Genomic DNA, 18,594 nt, shown 5'->3' with positions numbered 1-18,594 from the left:
TCCGCAGGGTGGCCAACGTAGGGGCCCAGGGGGAAAGTTCTGTTTCCACCTGTAATCCCGCCTTTTATAAATCATGTCATTCCGAACCTGCCCCCAAGCCCCGTCTTTATCATCACCTCGTTCATTGTCTGCTTCTTCACCTCCTCCCGGTCGTCATGCTTCTGCTAGTTTACCTTCCCCAGTACAGTACCTGTTCTCCCCAACCTCTATGGCGGCGGGCTGATAAGGCAAGGCTCTCTGCCAGCAGTACAAAGCCCCAACCCTGCTCCTATGGCGCAAGCCCCGCGGGCACCCTCTGAACCTGTTCTCTAGCGCAAAAATTGTACTGCAAACAATAGATTTGAAATGTAGCACATTTTGTATACGGAACTAAAAGAGCAGAAATTTCACAAAATGTTGCAAACATGATCAACACAACCAGCACAAGTGAATGAAAGTTTTAATTCAATTTATGTTATGACAAAGACACTTAAATAGGTGAGAGGAAAAAGTGGTTGTGGGAAATTAAAAAGGGTGAAATCGAAAAATTGAGAAAAAAAACTAACTTAAAAAAAAAGACCCATTGAGAACAGTCCCCCAAAATCAGAATAAACCACGATTTGTGAGTAAAGGAACAAAACAAACAAACAGAAAGTGGCACTCAGATGTGACCTTCAAAGTTTCTCTTCGCCATCACTGAGAGTATAGAAATAGGCTGCTTCGTCCTCCTCATAGATGATGGCCACAGTTTCGCCTGTGTCGCACACGCTGGCGCTACTCTGGATCTCCGCCTGGAGGTAGTCAGCATATAGAAGAAATGATACCAACTGTGCAGCAAGCTTGAGAAAGAGAGAGTGTTAGAGTAACGGTAAGAGAGAGGGTATTTGTGTGAGATGTGTGGCTGTTGGCGACCGAGAGTGTGCGAGTGACAGAGACGGGAAAGAGTATTCATGTCATAAAAGGAGTATAAGCGTGAGAAAGTGTGACCGTGTGATGTGTACGGCGAAAGTGTGAGAGTGATTGTTATTAGAGATGGTGTGTGTGTGTGTGTGTGTGTGTGTGTGTGTGTGTGTGTGTGTGCGTGTGTGCGTGCGTGTGTGTGTGCAGGTGAGTGAAATGTAAGATGTGAAAAAGTGTGTGTGAGTGAACATGTATGACAGTGAGTTTAAGACTGAATGGATGGGATAATGAGGAGAAAGTGGTTGTGAAAGAGATTAGTGTGAGAGTGTGTGGTATATTAAGATATTTTGTGATGTTTTCTTTAATCAATGTATATCTTCTCAGTGAAAAACTGCTTTGAGATGATTGCATGACTTGGTGACTTGCTTGCCTAAGCAATTTCAGAGATGGACTCTGGAGCCTGCTTTGACGACCTCAGAGATAAACTATTTAGCCTGCTTTGACGACTTCATAGTCTACTTTGCTTGAATTGTCAAAACTTGATTGTGATCAATGCCACTTGATTACACAACAAACAGTGTGGCGTAGGGAGGGATGAGAATGGCCACTCACCCCTCCCGATGCACACACTTTAGAGGATAAAAGGAGGGGAGCGATGCTCCTCAGCAGAGTCCGCTGTGGGTTAACGTACGAAACGCCCAGCTCGTATTGAAGCTCACTCTGCTGAGGGTGTTGGCTCTCCACCCTAATGGCATACGGTAAGAGTTCTTTAGCTTCATACAACTTGTTTGAACTGTGTTATCATTTCTGTGTGGGACCAATAAAGTGCCTATTGTTGGTAGCCAGAAGTGTCTTGTCGTTATTTCTGAGTGCCTATCTCAGATGATCCTTTATAAAACTTGATATTCATTCAAATTGAGTATCAGAAGTGTTTCAAAACAGTGTGGAAACGAGAGTGCGTGTGGAAACGAGAGTGAAATTGTGAGTTTAGGAATTAAGTTGTGAGACAGTGTGACTAAAATGAATTGTTTAAGATAGCGTGCATGAGTGTGAGGGAGTGATAGAGTGGTGCAAGGGCGAATAATGAGAGAATGGCAGTGAGAAAGTGTGTGATGTGTGAGAGGAGACATTGTCAGCGAGTGATTGTTTGTAATAGCCAGTCTATGCGAGTGTGTGAGAGATAGTCAGGTGAGAGTGAATGTGTGTGAAATAGTATGAAGAGTGAGAGATAATATATGAGAGTGACTGTGTGAGAGACCATCCTACCCTCTCTAGAAGCTGCAGTCGCTCTTCAGTCATGAGGTTTTTCTGCATCAGCTGACTGACGGCATTCTCCAGGCCCAGCAGCTTGTCCAGGTGGCGCCGGTGCCTCTGCTGCAGGACCTTCACCTTCTTCTGCAGCTCAGCCACGAGTGCCTCCAGCTGCTCCTTACTCAGACGGTGCTTGTGGTAGCTGTCCCGCAAATCACATGTAAACGCGCAGAAATCACCGTAAGCAGGACGCACGCTCAAGTTCATCCATGTCTCCGGCCTTTGTTTAGCTCTCGTAGTCATTTTCTAACACTGGTCTAGGTCAAAATTAAAAACATAAAAAAAACAAGCACGACAGAAATATTTTCTAGATGTTTTTTTTTTTTGCACTCGAGATGCTTCGTATGCTCCAGGTTTTCTGTTCCATGCTATGTGTTCATTTTTGTGGGGGGCCATTGTTCAAAGCTACTATCTCGTTACTACGAACAGCTACAATGTAGCATCGGCACACACAGACCTCTCTCTCTCTCCCTCTTGAGAGAGAGCGAGATAGAGATATATACAGTATAGGGGAAATCCTGGCCTGCACTGGCTGAAGAAAAAACAAAAACACGCACGCACGTACACACATCTCACCAGTGCTCCTCCAGTTGGTGGTCCTGGCTCTCTACATCATAGTCATCATCATCCTGCTGGTTGTAGCCTCCGTCCACCTCAAGCAGGAGTGGCATCGATGGTGGCGGCCGTGGTGCGTGTTTGGAGACAATAGGCAATGTGGAAGCGATGGGTTCGGGGCTAAGAGCGGATGATAGCACGGTGTCCGAGGAGACCACCACGTGGCCAGGGAGATCATTCGGTATGGACTCCAAGTAGGCTATGACCTGAGTTTGGCACGACTCCTCCGCGGGCATCTCTTGGACCCCAAGCCTAAGGGGGCAGGTGAGAAAGGTGCCCGCCAGCTCCTCTTGGCAATCGCCGGGCAGCAGAAGCAGCTCGCCGTCATGGTGCCCATCCATTGGCTGCAGTAAGGGAGGTATGGCAGGTAGCGTAGGTAGGTAAGGGAGGTCAGCAGCCACTTTTGACCCGCCCACCGCAGCCCATAGGCTGGGGTCCTCAACCAAGACGGCTTCCCTGCGAAGCACTTTGGCTTTCTTCTCCTTCTCAGCCATCACTTTGCGTTTCTAGAAAGATGCATTGGCATTGATATTGTTTGTATATTGGAATCAGTGGATGAGAAAAGTAACAACAAAAGGTTATGGATGGAACCGGTAGATCAAGTGGAGTTACATAACTAGGTGATGTAATGCAGTTAGTACACAACAGATAATATAATATAAGATAAGAACACCTTTATTTGTCCCAGAATGGAGAAACAGGTCGAATAGAGTAACAATTTAATCCATTTTTTTCATACATTGAATTAAATGAGTGTCTAGGAAATATAAAACAAGTGTCATATGTAAGTAATAGACTTGAAAGAAACAATGGTAATCAGAAGACTACACATTGGTGATATTGGGAACCAATTGATGAGAAAAATTAAGGACACGATCAGTCGATTAGTAATGTATCAAAAGGCAATACAGTATATGGTGTTACTGAATTAGAAATGTATTGTTGAGGTACGGTATATGGAGTCAGGAGATTAGAAATCCAAATAGAGGTATCGGTAACTAGATCACCAAACTAAACAAATGGTGATGTATCCAGGGAAATGGCGGATTTGTAATGTAAGAAAAAAATGCAGAATTGGTAAAATTACAAAAATAATTTGTAACAGGAACAAATTGAATAGAAAGCTAATACAGGAAATATATGGAGCACTTTTTGAAAAGTAAACACAGAATCAATTGATTAAAAATGCAACATAAATTGTATCTGAAACCAGCAGATTAGAAATGTAACAAAATAATACACATAAAAACGAGATTAGAAATTTAAGGAGACCTGTATGGACCTAAAGGAATTAAAAATGTAGCAGGTAGGATTTTGTTTTGAGCATTTGCAGATTAAAATTACTCCAAATTGTATGTGGAAGTAGCAGATTAGCAAACAGTGAAACTGGTGTTGTTGTGTCTGGTCGTGTTTTAATTCCTGTTATACCTCGACCCTCCGGAAAACTGTAGGCACAGCGTCGCTCTCCAGGTAGCGAATCCCCCAGCGTACCTTGAAGCATGATGACGCAAAGTGCTCATGGCAGATGTACTGGTGCCGAGAGGGGATCCAGTTGTCCCGGCCGATGTTCCTCAGCCATTGCTGCAGCCGCTCAGGATCCTGCAGCGGGAACCTACAGTATGTCCAAGTACAAGATGCACTCTTAACAGATGTGGAAGAGGTCGATTAGTATTTTAAATGGACATTGGATTGGAGTTAGTGGATGAGAAATGTAACACGTGTTCAATATAGACAGAGTAGATTACAAATGAAACAAAAGATTGTATATGGAGCCAGTAATTCGAAATGACACCAGAGGTATATGAAACGAGTATGGTAAATGTAAAATGTAATTTGAGGTGTGGCATGGAACTGGTCGGTTAGAAATGTAACAAAGGGAGCATAACAAGACAGTAAATTTGAGTGCCAACTCTCTGGAGTCAGTAGATTAGAAATGTAAAAATAGATTATAAATGGAACTGTAGATTAGAAATGTCACAAAGGGTTGTATGTGGACCTACGAGATTACATAAAAACAAGAGGTACGTGAAACTAGTGGATGAGAAAAATAAATGGGGGTTATGCATAAAACTGGTAGTTTAGAAATATAACACAGTTTGTCAATGAAACTAATAGTTTAGAAATGTAACATGAGTTGTAAATGGAACAAGTACCTTTGAAAGGTAACCATAGAATGAGTAGATTGCAAATGTACCAAAATTTGTATATGGAAATGGTGGACTTGAAATGTACCGGTAACTGGAGTTATATAAAACCAGTAAATCAGAAATGTATTCGTGATAGTATATGGGACGAGTATATTAGAAATCTAACACAGGTAATATCCAGAACCAATAAAATTAAATTAGAAATCTAACAAAATGGAATTTGGAACCAATATACTGGAAATGATGCAACGAGAGAAATATGGAACTAGAATATTAAAAATGTTACAATTGGTTGTACAGTATATGTAACTAGTAGATTAGAAATTGAATTAGAAATTGGAGGTAGTGTATGGAATGTACCTGTATATGATATAAATGAAAAGGAATTTATTCACTGTAAATGTAACTATGGAAACAGTAGATTATAAATGCAACATTTGGGTTGTATATGTAAATGGTAAATTAGAAATGTAACCAGAAGTACAGGAAAACAGTAGATTAGAAATTTAAATATTAGCTCGATATGGAACATCTAAGAAATGCAACATGGAACTGGTAGATTACAAGAATAACTGTAGGTTGCAGATGTAACTGGAAATTGTATTGGAAAAGAGTAGACTAGAAATGCAGCAATAAATAAACGATTGAAAAAAAATCTGTGGCCACTCAACACAAAACGTCACGTCATGTAACTCAAGAATGAACAAAAGCGAAAGCTGGTCTCAAAGGTCAAAAACCAGGACGCGGTACAAGTCCTCATTGGGCGTTATAAAACAAACCCGTCTATTGTTTACTTTCGCAATAAACGTGTAAAAGAAACATTGAATTGGCGTTAAAAAACCGACAAGTAAAAAAAGACGCGCGGTCACCCAGACGACCGTAAACGGCTTTACATTAAACGACGTTAAACTTTCTTACTTGTAGAAGCTTTTTCGGTCGCTGCCGCTCGCCGAGTCATTCTTACAGTTTGGCACCGAACAATATTTGGGCATGTTGAGCCTACTCAACGTCGTTCACGTCGGGTCAGCTTTATCTGCGCGTGCAGGCACATTGACAACAAGGTGAAACTCATGCAGTATTGACAACGCGGTGCGTGTCGTTGACGCCAAATTGATGCGACCAGATCAGCTGCTTGTAAACGTCATATACAGGCGACTGACACGGTGGGGTTGTCCTGTACTGTACTATTTTTGGGTCACTTTTATCCTCCCACATTTTATCTTTAAATGTCATGTCTGAAATGTCCCGTCTGAAGTTTTTTTCCTGATCAAATAATGAAGATAGTCTTACAAGTTTTTTAAAGTGAATGTGAGAGACGACTGAAACTAGCTGCTGTTGTATTACATTTATACTTAATGCCAGGGCACAACAGGAAAAACGTTAAATTCTGTATCTTTTTCTTCCTGCTTAGATGTAATATTGCCCCCCCCCCCAACTGCTGGTCCTTCGTTTATTTATCCTCTTTTCACTTTCTTGGTTGCTTTTTTTGGAGGGGTGGGGTGGGGTGGATTTGTGAATACTGCTGCGGAATATCTAAATCCATCGACCACCGACCCAGTTCTTCGTTACTAAGTAACTTTTTAGGACAATTTACTTTTACTCCCTACACTTAAACAGATGAGCACTTCTTACTTAAGTGACATAGGCTTGTAACTTTTTTCAGTCTCCCTGGATGACTATGTACATGAAAAATGGCATAAACTGGCCTTTTATTTGCAAACAGTACAAACCAGGGTACATTCGGGTGGTATGATGTCAGTGACTACTTCTGACCTGAACTGAAAATGATCCAGTGGGTAAGGCAATAAGTACAAATTTTCAAAATACTGCACATACATACATTTTTATTGCCCTCCCACAGCCTCCACAAGTAAGGATGGACTCATTTATAAAATCTCTGGTCTGATTTTTATTATTATTTTTTCTCCAAACATTACATGGAATCTCAATAAATGATACAGTATATATACATACACATCAGTGTATTTCTTTACCTAAAAAGTAGAGGGTCATTAGACAATGCAGCTGTGCGTTTTCAAGACAGGGTTACATTTTGGACGTTTTTACTTTTTTTGTGTGTTACTAGGGTAATCCACAATCCGGGTGACAGGTTGGGTGTTTGGATTCAGAGAGTGGAGGCAGTGTGCGAGCTGCCGGGGTGAAAAGATCAAGGGGTTAGGGGAAGCAGCAGTATCTTCCTCCGGAAGAAGAAGCAGTGCAAATAAAACATTGACCACGTCCGTTCCAGCTAACACGTCAAAAATGGCAAACAGCACCTCGGCGTGAACCCAGAGTCAGTCTCTCTTTTCGAGCTGGGATCTTAACATGTATGGAGATCTCGTATACCTGAAAAGCAATACAACGTGAAAAAAGACAAAGTACTGTTAAACACTGACAGAAATGCCGCTCTTGACCCATCTTGGAGAGCACGCGCTTAACTCTTTGAGAGTCGCTCCTGGGTGATCCCTTGACTATCATTCCACTACAGATCTTTGGTAAAAACCAGATAGGTGATCCATTTAAAAGAGTTGAAACAAAAACTTCGGAGACACATCCGGTATTCTGAGCGTTGTATTCATGTATGAGGCGAGCGAACGGTGGAAGTGTTTTCCAGTTTGGAAGTGGTAACCTTGTGGACCAGGCGAGGGGGTCTAAGGGATCTCCCTCAAATAGCTAGAGGGAGCGAGATCCCTGAGGCCCAAGTGGGAGTCGGGGAGCACTGAAGGGCATGAAGTGGGACGCGTCCGGTGGTCTTGGCGGACCGACTTTGTCTTGGGTCTACATCATCCCCAGCTGCATTAGCGTGTTGGCATACGCCATGGGCTTGACATTCGGATGAGGCTGGAAGGCAAAGTGAGGAAGAAGCCATCCATAAGAAATAAAACCATGGTGAGAAATCAGCAGTTTTGCATCGCAGTTTGTTTCTCAGTATTCACATTTTGTGCCTCATCAAAACATAGTGAAGAGCAAATCTGAGAATCACGGGTCTTTAAGTTTTCCCAGAACCACAGAGACTGTCCCATGAGGCTTTATTGGGCTGGAAGGACGCATGTTAACATTTGTGGAAGGGGCTTACATCACCTATCTGTGGGACCTATGTGGTCATAGCAAACTCCGTGCTACTTACGCCACAACTAGCTAGCTAGCAACAAGATCCGTCTGGTTACGCGTGTGGCTTAAAACGTTGCCGACTTGCCGAGTCAGTAATCATCGCCGCCATGGTGGCAGATGACCTACACTCCAAAAACAGGTCCTCGAGAGAATTGGCATGTTTTAGATGTTTCCCTCCTCCAACACACTTGATTAATTTGATCAGAATTGTTATCACGCTTCGGCGGTGCTTGGTGATGAGCTGATCATTTGAGTCAGGTGTGATGGAGCAGGGAAACGTAAAATATGCAGCATATTGGCATAGGCACCAAAGTGCCTGCGGAACTGACGGTTAGGAACAAGCACCATTTTTCAACACAAATAAAGCCGTTTTCACCGCACGGAGTGTAAATCTACACGATACCGACCACAGCAGTGAACTGGTGGAACTCTGGCTTAAGGTCGGATCCCCTGAGGCGGATAAAAGCTCCTTTGTTTCCCATCTGGTCACTGTGGGAAGGCAGAAGACCCACAGACCAATGTTAAGGGCCGGCCGGCACTTGGTCACAAAAAACGGGACGAGAGATGCTCACCAGTAGTTGGGTGCCGAGAAGACGGTGATGCACTTCCCTGAGTGAGTGACCTCGTAGCCCTCCGCCTTGACTTCGTGACTCCGGATAATGAAATCCAGCTTGTTCTGATCCAGGAAGCGATCCGTCACATCGGGCCCGAACTGACAGCTCACGCCTCGCTTGCTGATCGACCGGCCGTTCTGCATTAAACACACATGTTCATTTCTTCATCAAATCATCCGGGGAGGAAGGGCGGGGCACGTTATGAGAAGCAAATGGGGTTAGAGGATTGTGCTAACCTGAGGCTGAGGGTCGGACCAGAGCAGGTCACACATTGGACCTGAGAGACACATGAGGAAGATGTGTGTTGATGAACAGCGTTTTCTTTCTCTCTCTCACACACAAACGCACACACACACCCGAGTCTGGTGGCTGTCTGTTCCGCTCGATCTTTCTGAGATCCTCCAACGTGACGCCATCTTCACTGAATAGTCCGCCATGCATCACCTGGGGCACAACAAAATGAGATCCGGGCTGTTCATTACTTAGAATCAAACACTTTGACAAAACACCAGATTTTAGCATCAGGTGATATGCACGCTGCCCCTTTAAGAGTAAACCAGAAAGAGAAAATAGGTGAATGACAAAGGAGTCTGTGCACTCATTCCATTCCTGTACTGCAGATAAAACGGGCAATTATGCATAAAGACTGAAAATTCAGACTGCTACGTTTGCTTCTCGTGTTTAAAAAAAATGCAAACGTGCCAACTCTGTTGATGTCATTTTCTACATTGTGGCTCTGCCTACCAGTATTTTGCTGTTGATGCACTGCGCGAGCGGCAGCCACTGAAAGACCTCGCTGAAGAGCTGGAACATCTGCGCCGTGTACTTGGCCTTCACCTCCCCCTCAAAGCCGTACATCTGGTTCATGTTGTCCGTCTCGTGGTTACCTGCGGGTCGGCCATCTTTAAGGTTATCGTTGAGCCCAGCAGAAGGCGAAATTGGGTTGAGGACGCGCATGTTTAACGCTTACCTCGAAGCAGGTAAAAGTTGTCGGGGAGGAGCAGCTTGAAGCCAAACAGGGTGAGGATGACCTCTACAGAAAATGAGCCGCGGTCTACAAAGTCACCATTGAACAGCTGAGGTCATCCAGGTTAAGAAGATTTTTTGCAAATCGATATACAATACAGTGGCGCCTTGAGATATGAATTCATTCCCGTATCATGCTCGTAATTCAAAAAGTTGTATGCCAAATCATAATTCCCTATTGAAACGAATAAAAATGCATATGAATGTGCTTAAGATCAGCACATTTTCACCTTGGCCTCACCTTGAGCCAGTCTGTAATATAACCCGACTGCCCATCTTCAAAACCCGCCTCAAAACTCACTTGTATTCTTTAGCATTTGACTCAGGATGACTAGATTTCTTCTTGGTTTTGCTGTTCGGTGCTTTCTACCGTCTTTTTTACAGATTTGCTTTCCTGTTTTTTGTATATGTTAAATTGCTCCATGTAAAGCACTTTGTATGCAGCGATGGCTGTTTGAAAGTGCTCTATAAATACAGTTGAGACTGAAGGATTAGCGGCATTCAGAGACAAAAAGGATACGTAGGGATTGCTCTCCGACGGCAGGCCGTTCAACTCGAAAATGTTGAGGAGATCGTAGTACTGTCCATGCGTGTCGCCACAAATGGTCATTTTTTCAGCCTGTTTGGGTAAATCAACACATCACATTGATTGAGGGCAGAAACAAAAGAAGAATCAAACAAAATAAGAATCAATAACGGATTTTGTTGCCATGTTAGATGTAAGGAGATGGTTTTGTGTAATCGGTTTGTTTGCATTTCAACATCAATTGCAGATTTTTAGATGGACAAACTCGACAAGTTCATTTAGCCATGTAGACTCTGATATAAAGAGATGTAGGGTACACAAAAGACAGCTAACATGACAAATGAAGATAGTGAGCTAAGACCATTTACGTGAAGCATGGTACGAGGTTCCTCAGTACTTCAATGCTTTTGCGGAATTCATTTACTCTTATTCATGTGGTTGCGTGGAGGACTACTTTTCACTTTTACTTGAATCATATTTTCCTCAAGTAACAGAACTCCGACTTGAGTACAATTTTTTGGCTACTTGTCCCAACTCATCATGATCATGGGGCACAAACACAAATTCACATTCACACCTACGGACATCTTCCGAGCTTTCGATTACCTTAAAATGCACATTTTTGTCATGGGGAATTATGACGCCGTCAGAGAAACGTACCAGTAGCACAGTAACATTACGCACACAAAAATAAATAAATAATAAAAACAAACAAATAAAGACCAAAAACACATCCTCACCTCTTGTAATGTTACTTCAACGAGACTAGGTAGTTTGGATAACAGGTCTTTCACTTGCACTAAAATCTGCAAAGGAGAATAGTTTACTCCACATCTGCTTGTCCGTCTCAGCGCTTTTCAATGCGAGCGACGCCATCTGTACCTGATAGGCGCACTTTCTGTGCAGTTTCTTCTGCTCTTTGAACCAGTCCATCATTTCCTTCATGAACTTCAGGGTGACCTTGCCCTCTTCCAGTTTGGGCCCCGTGTAATCGTCCTCGATGGCTGCGACACGAGAGCGGCATCATTTTAGAGCGAGGATGACGCAAATCTGAACATTCACATTCTTTGCCTGGATATCAATGCTGACAATGAATATATTTCATTGCTCGTGTTGTTTTGAGAGCAAGACATTTGTCTATTTGACAAGTTGTGTGCATCATAGTTCTAGGCATCATGACAATTTCAACTCCACAATACCAAAGCCAAACGTGATGTCTTCATTGGCAATAAAGTGCAGTTGAATGTCGTCATCTGCTGCTGTGTTTTGCCGATTTGAAAAGAGCCATGATAGGCCAGTAAATCAGTGGGGCCCTTATTATATGCACATTTACGTCTTAATACAAGAAGTTGATGACTTGATTCCTCGTGGCTTTTTTTGTTGTCGTTTTGGAGCATGAATACAGGGAAAAGGGGGTGGACCAATACCGGTGTTTTGCTGAAGGGGGTCGGACATTAAATGAAATAATATAGAGAACGGCTGGCAGCAATTGTAATGTTCACACTTATTTTCCCACACTTACTCATGCTTTCAATGTCCAGAGAGTCAACGACTGACTTTTTGATCTCGTCGCTGGCGATGGCTCTCTCGAATGCCTTCTGCTTGACGATCTTGTTACATTCCTGGTACTTCATCTTTGCGTCCTTGTCGTTCGGTCGAACGCGCACTACCTGTCGTCATATAACACATTTTAGCTCTTGTGTGACTTTATTCCAGTCTTCCCCAAAAATAAGAACAAACCCGACGTGAAAAATGTGAGTAATTGACACTCACCAAAATTCACTAAACAAAACTGTATTTTTACTACAAAACGTCATTGCTTTATTTTAGTCAGTCTGTATATGTTGTCGAATGGTTAGCGCGTCAACCTCACAGTGGAGAGGTACCGGGTTCGATTCCAGCTACGGCCTTCCTGTGTGGAGTTTGCATAATTCTCCCCGTGCCAGCGTGGGTTTTCTCCGGGTACTACGGTTTACTCCCACATTCCAAAAACATGCAAGGCAGGCTGAGTGGACACGCTAATTGACCCTAGGTGTGAGTGAGAGTGCGGATGGTTGATCGTCTCTGTGTGCCCTGCAATTGGCTAGCAACCGGTTCAGGGTGTCCCCTGCCTACTGTCCAAAAACAGCAGGGATAGGCTCCAGCACCTCCCACAACCCTTGTGAGGATAAAGTGGATCGGAAAATGTATGAATCATTGATAAGACAAGGTTATTTATTGAAAGTGATAGCAGAGGCCCTCAAGTGGATTACTACTCTTAATTACTCTTAATATGCCAACATAAGACATGACATCGACACTCGCACGCTCGACACTCGCACGCTCGACACTCGCACGCTCGACACTCTAGAATCACCACAGGATTAGCAGATTATTCCTCTTTCAAAATGGGGATTAGCTGCGTGCAGTCCTCACGAGGTCTTTCAGGTTCCTCTTCTTCAGACCATCTTACCGTCTCGTAGTCCTTGAGTGCAGCCTTGAACTTGCCCAGTGCCATGTTGGAGGTGGCCCGTCGGTAATAGCCTTTGATGTAGTTCTTGTCAATATCCAGCGCCTTGGTCGCATCTGCCAAAGCGTAGCCATAGCACTCGGTGCGCAGGTACGCCAGGCTGCGGTTGCTGTAGTAGATTGCATTGGTTGGATTGAGCTCCAAGGCCTCCGAGTAGTACTTGATTGCATTTTCGTAGTCTTTATCTGCAAAACACAGACGTAGCGTAATAGTGTTTGCAATTGCACTGCAATTCTCGAAACAACATACATTTAATGGGTCTGAAAATGATTCCGTTCTCAATAATAATGTATCTATCTTTGCCTATCTATGCCAGCGATGTAAAGTGACAGCTAGAACAATTAAATGCCCTTCTTCTAGAAGGAACAATTAACCACAGTATATTATTTTATTCACTTGTTAAACGTTTATCTTACATAGCATTAGTACCCTTGCTTAAAAATACAAATTTATTCTAATATGACGGCTGTTTTTGTTAACCCACTACGAAAATAAAAAAATCCAACTCCTATTGTATTTGGGGATCTTGGCAGTTATGTTTGGTCTTCAGTTAAGAATACATAAAAGTGTGTCCAGTTTATTACAGATTACATTAGCGAGGAGCGGCTGCCGTTGACGTTGAACGCCGCCGATCACATGATGCTTTCACTGATTAACGGAATATTCTAGCAACTTCTTCGCACGCCAAGTCGCGTCAATCGTGTTAAAAATCTTGCCAAATAATCGGCCATGTAGCTGAACTACCGACGCGGATTGAAAGTGACTGTGAAGTGAACTTGACTTGCACCGGACAATGACTCACGTGGTTTAAGATTGCGTTAGCCGCAGCTAGCCAAGAAGGCTAATTGCTTTTAAGAGTCCAATGAATGGGCTTCATGCGTTAGCATGCCTCGCTATCCTGGCTTCACTTGACGTGGGGCTGTGATCGGGGCCGTTTAAATGGCAACATTTCACTCCCCGACGGGAAGAGCGAAGACGATTTTGTCTGCGTTCGGTCGCCAACTTGACAGTACTGCCAACTCACCTTTAAAGTATTTATTGGCCTTCTCCTTGAGTAGCTCAGCATCGTTTACTCCCTCCGCCATCTTCTCCACGCTGCCGTATTGCGACGCGTGCGCCATTGACGGACTGTCGCAAAGTTCGCGAAGTGGCGACAATGATTGTTTTCCTGCTCGAGCTGAAGTAACTTTTGTTCTGGTGTGTTTATTTCGTGGAAATAAGCCAAAATATATGCTAAAATATCATTTCTTAACTAAAATTGTAAGTAAAAACAATTAATGTGTTTGTTAACATTTATTAAAACAAATAACAGAAAACTACAACACAATAAAGGACACATGTAAAGTTTTTATTATTGTCATTTAAAAAAATAAATGTGTATGTTAAATATTTATGAGATGAATTGGAATTAAAAACGTACGTTTTCATTGTATTTCTCGTTGTAAAGCAGCAAGGAGCACTATTGACATGGAAACTTGCTTCACTCCATTGTAATAGTAAATGTACATAGAATGAATGTGTTAGTCAAACGTTACCTAGAACACAAAAAGCACAAAAGTACGATATGAAAAAGGAGGAAACTGGTATTGTTTGTTATCTTTATCCTCCTTGTTTGGCGATAGTTTAGTTGTGCATTTCGCTAACAACCAGTAGGGAACGCTAAAGACATTCACCAGAAACCCCAGATCGTGTCAAAAGGTAACTAAAAGCAGTATTTCCCAACATTAATTGAGCCAAATTATTTTACATTAGAAATCTATCTATCTATCTATCTATCTATCTATCTATCTATCTATCTATCTATCTATCTATCTATCTATCTATCTATCTATCTATCTATCTATCTATCTATCTATCTATCTATCTATCTATCTATCTATCTATCTATCTATCTATCTATCTATCTATCTATCTATCTATCTATCTATCTATCTATCTATCTATCTATCTATCTATCTATCTATCTATCTATCTATCTATCTATCTATCTATCTATCTATCTATCTATCTATCTATCTATCTATCTATCTATCTATCTATCTATCTATCTATCTATCTATCTATCTATCTATCTATCTATCTATCTATCTATCTATCTATCTATCTATCTATCTATCTATCTATCTATCTATCTATCTATCTATCTATCTATCTATAGCACTGTACTGAAATAAAGAGGATCGCATCTTATTTATGTACTGAAATTAAGAGGATCTCATCTTATTTACTCAGTGTGAAATTGTGGCCTGTTTAGTTATGGAATTGTAGCTTTTGCCATGTTGTTGTAGATGAGCATTCAGTTGTTTTGCCTGTCAATATATGTCCCTGGCATCCATATGTGAACAAAGACAACTAAGCAACAAAACAACAAAAAAAGTGGTTCTTCACACATGCTTTGGTCGTATTCCAGATGCCTCCAGGCGTGGGGATGTTGCTCAAGAAGTTTCCTGCCATCTGAGCGCAGCAAGTGGCCTCCAGCCTCTACACATGTCGGAGTGAAGGGGACAAACAAAGTGCAGGTGTGCATCCACATGAACACATGCGCACAGACTTTTTACAAAAGGTTTGGGAAATTGTGCTCTAAGATGAAATGTCAGGATTGACCTAAAATGCACCACTTTGGTCCTCTAAACATTTTGAAGCATGCCCCGTTGTTCAATATTTCAGTGCTTTTTTGCCCACATTGCTGTTTTCTATAATGTGTAGCCGAGAGAAGGTCAAATTTAGTTCGCCTCTAAGGATCATAGTCCACTGTAGGTTCATCTTGAAATTTCACCTGAAAAGCCAGTGTCCCTAATGTCATATACTCACACCCATAATTGGCATGTAATGCTCTGTTGCCTTAAAATAAGTCACTTGCCAGAAACATAACACAACTTAAAGCACGCCATAACTACACTGGACAGACTAATGAGAGTGGCGCCCGGGAAGAAAAACGCGACTTTTGATTTAAATGCTTGTGGCTTTCTTCGCTAATGAGGAGACTATGAGGAGTTTCATAAATTACTGTGACATGGAGGAGTATGGCCCAGTCGGCTCTCCTTGCTCTGACTCACAAAGCACATCCCAGAGTCAAGAGTAAGAGCCTCTGCAGTCAGGTGAGTCACTCCTGGTGACCCCCTGGTGAACACTCACTAACCCTACAGTGTGAGTTCACTAACTTTCCCTTAAGTCAGAAGAGCGATGACTCGTGTCTCCCTTCGAGTCATACAACAAGAGGTAGCAAAAGTACTCTCACTCTGTGCTTCAGTAGAGGTAAAAAAACCTACAGACTCTGAAGTATACTGACCGGTATCTATAAATTCAATTACAGCGAAACTTCAATTTAATGGAGTATATAGGGTCAGCGATCATCCGTTAGAGCTGATTGTTACATCAAAGTATATGTTGTGTGCAACACATCTAATACAGTACAAAATTATTGATTTATATATATTTTTTGTAGCCTAAACGTGTCCATTACAATAGAGTTAGTGTGTGTGTGTGTGTGTGTGTATCTCTCTCCATCTATGTACAGTATATAATATATACATAGATAGATAGATATATTAGACATAGTAGACACTGTATATACTATATATAAACCTGTTAAATTCTAAAGTTTACCTCTGTGGTGTTAGGCGGGGCAGGGAGTGTGAGTGTGGTTGGATTTGGTTGGTTGAGCCGTGATGTTAGCACACTTCCCTTTTTGAACTCCATTACGACTGGATTCTGCAGAATAAAGTGTTCACACTCTCTCTCTCTCTCTCTCTCTCTCTCTCTCTCTCTCTCTCTCTCTCTCTCTCTCTCTCTCTCTCTCACACACACACACACGCACACACACACGAACAGTGTACTGCACCCAAAAAAAATGCATGCTCAAAAATGTGTTCACAATACATTCCAGATAAAACAACAGATCGATATACACATGATCTCTTTGAGCTGAGTAGCGACGATGGTGCTATGCTAATGTCTATGATTTCAATTACATTTGATAAGATAAGATATCCTTTATTTGTCCCACACTGGGGAAATTTACAGCCTCCAGCAGCAGGAATGTGGGTAGAAAGAAGAAAGAAGAAAAAACAAACAAACACCGTTCAATTAAGTACAATATAAATACAAAATGGATAAATTGCAGTGCTATTTACAATTGTTTTCCCATCACACACATCACATCATTTAATTATTATTATTATTGTTGTTATTTTTATTCAGCAGCCTGACAGCGTCTCTCTGTTTCCCCTGCTAACCTGTCTGCCCCATAAGGACGCCAGTGACCTGGATTGAGAATGTGCAGTACTGTACTCTGTCTGCGAGATGACGGTTTCTGTTGGTGGCACCAAAGTGCTGTTTACTGCCATTGTGGCAGATTGCAGCCAATGAGGGCCAATTCTGGAACTATTCGACTTTGAAAGCTTACTGGGACGTCTTGACACTATTTTCTGTCTGTTGAATCCAGGGTCTGTTGGTTCCAAGTCCGTTAAATTGAGATTCAATGAAAATCCATTCTAATACTTTGTGCACAAGAACCTCTTTTATTTAACTTACATTCTATTCATCCGGATTAACAGCATTTCACTTCATTTCAATAGGAAAATTGGATTTGACGCACCAGTAGTTTGAGTTTCATGCTTGGTCACGGGACAAATTATGGTACTATTGTATTAGTACTTCCAACCACTGCGTGCAGTGGAGCATGTCTCCTGTCTCTTTTACTAGTAGGTGGAAAAAAATAGACGAAAGTGGGACCGGAGCTGACGTCAACGGCGCATGCGATAGTAGAGACGCAGACAGTGAGTGGGACAGACGGTGTGGGAGGGAATCTGGCAAGCCGGGTAGCGGAGGAGGAAGATTGCTGTCCTCTTGGGCGCTCGATGCTCCAACATGGTGCCTCTGGGGGGTCCTGACAAAATTAAACAAACATAAAAGGAGCAAGCGATCACAGAGACAGATGAAGGTCGCTGGAACGTGAGTGACATTCCTGGGCCGCGGTTCCAGTGAAGGATGAGGCCTTTAGATTGAAGGCGGTATACATTACATAGACCTGGGGTCCGATTCACAAAGCAGGTTCAACAAACTCTGTGTCTAATCCTGAACCCTAAATTGATCTATTCTGAGATAGGAAAATCGGAGTTTCCGGGCCAGAACAGCTGTTTTGAATCAGTGTAATCAACTGGGAGTGTCTTTCCCTGGAATTAAGCGCGCGCACCAAAACTATGAAAAGCTATCATCGATGGATCCTCGATTTGACGAATCACCATGACAACGGGGAAGCGGAGAGTTTTTTTATCTAACTCAAACTGCAATATTAATGCGCTCATACGACGAGTTTGAACACACCTTCAGGAAGAAGTGCAACATCCTAATGAGAGGGAGACAGCGTGGGAGAACTTTGCCGCTTGGGGCAATGTGTAACTTTCAACGTTGTCCATTGCAGGCTCATAAAATATAACGAAGGGAAAACTGCTTGAATGCAAGCCTATTAATTCGTTTCATTTAGGTGCAACACCGCGGAGGCACACTTGGCAATAGCTGAAGATGAAATATTAAGACATTGACAAATATGTGTGTGTTAGGCCTTATAAAATACACTTTTCTGACCACTCTGCATACAACTGCCTTACTAAAGTGCTCAGCATCTCCGACATTGTACAAAAAACATCTCCCTTTTTGAAACGGAAAACCCTCATTTCAGGATTAACAGACCATGAGTTTTTACTAAACCTGATTCGTGAAACGGACCTCGATGCGGACCTCGTCATTATTATTGTGCAGCACGGAAAACCACAGCCAAATAGTGTTTGCTCTTGAATCCCCTTGGGGCTGTTTTTCAGAGGCTTCCTCTCCTGAGCTGAAAGATAAGATGAGTTT

The 18,594-nt window shown here is 42.4% G+C and overlaps 2 protein-coding genes and 1 long non-coding RNA gene across 3 annotated transcripts; 1 reads left to right on the top strand and 2 right to left on the bottom strand.

Annotated features, from left to right (window-relative positions):
* Nucleotides 1–426: 426 nt before the first annotated feature.
* LOC127609212 (THAP domain-containing protein 5-like) lies at nucleotides 427–6,072 on the bottom strand. The gene is made up of 5 exons (XM_052079033.1): nucleotides 5,871–6,072; nucleotides 4,234–4,417; nucleotides 2,767–3,311; nucleotides 2,146–2,332; nucleotides 427–770 (listed from the first exon to the last, which is right to left on the bottom strand). Exons 1-5 carry the CDS (start codon nucleotides 5,942–5,944, stop codon nucleotides 654–656), a joined length of 1,107 nt encoding a protein of 368 aa, XP_051934993.1. The 5' UTR covers nucleotides 5,945–6,072; the 3' UTR covers nucleotides 427–653.
* A 765-nt stretch (nucleotides 6,073–6,837) lies between these two features.
* On the bottom strand, nucleotides 6,838–13,926 carry ppp5c (protein phosphatase 5, catalytic subunit). Its single transcript, XM_052078978.1, has 13 exons — nucleotides 13,763–13,926; nucleotides 12,682–12,923; nucleotides 11,752–11,899; nucleotides 11,112–11,233; nucleotides 10,970–11,035; nucleotides 10,224–10,322; nucleotides 9,648–9,753; nucleotides 9,422–9,564; nucleotides 9,034–9,121; nucleotides 8,914–8,954; nucleotides 8,636–8,814; nucleotides 8,471–8,552; nucleotides 6,838–7,793 (listed from the first exon to the last, which is right to left on the bottom strand). The coding sequence occupies exons 1-13, from the start codon at nucleotides 13,857–13,859 to the stop codon at nucleotides 7,731–7,733; spliced, it is 1,476 nt and encodes a 491-aa protein (XP_051934938.1). The 5' UTR covers nucleotides 13,860–13,926; the 3' UTR covers nucleotides 6,838–7,730.
* Nucleotides 13,927–14,107: 181 nt separating this feature from the next.
* Nucleotides 14,108–18,270, top strand: LOC127609316 (uncharacterized). The gene is made up of 3 exons (XR_007964535.1): nucleotides 14,108–14,436; nucleotides 15,149–15,257; nucleotides 16,990–18,270. It is a non-coding gene; the product is annotated as an uncharacterized LOC127609316 (long non-coding RNA).
* Nucleotides 18,271–18,594: the final 324 nt, after the last annotated feature.

The sequence above is a fragment of the Hippocampus zosterae genome, chromosome 10, assembly GCF_025434085.1.
Source record: "Hippocampus zosterae strain Florida chromosome 10, ASM2543408v3, whole genome shotgun sequence".
In the NCBI taxonomy this organism is placed as follows: domain Eukaryota; kingdom Metazoa; phylum Chordata; class Actinopteri; order Syngnathiformes; family Syngnathidae; genus Hippocampus; species Hippocampus zosterae.
This window is presented reverse-complemented; position numbering and strand designations above follow the sequence as displayed.

Bases quoted from the DNA above. Each gene is read 5' to 3' on its own strand.
- ppp5c (XM_052078978.1), bottom strand. From the start codon at position 13,859: ATGGCGCACGCGTCGCAATACGGCAGCGTGGAGAAGATGGCGGAGGGA. The intron at 9,122-9,421 runs GTAGGCAGAGCC...GTTGTGCCCCAG, and splicing joins GCATCAACAGCAAAATACTG to GTGATGCATGGCGGACTATT. The intron at 8,553-8,635 runs GTGAGCATCTCT...GCCTTCCCACAG, and splicing joins TTCTCGGCACCCAACTACTG to TGACCAGATGGGAAACAAAG.
- LOC127609212 (XM_052079033.1), bottom strand. From the start codon at position 5,944: ATGCCCAAATATTGTTCGGTGCCAAACTGTAAGAATGACTCGGCGAGC. The intron at 4,418-5,870 runs GTAAGAAAGTTT...GACATACTGTAG, and splicing joins GACCGAAAAAGCTTCTACAA to GTTCCCGCTGCAGGATCCTG. The intron at 2,333-2,766 runs GTGAGATGTGTG...TTTGCGGGACAG, and splicing joins CACCAACTGGAGGAGCACTG to CTACCACAAGCACCGTCTGA.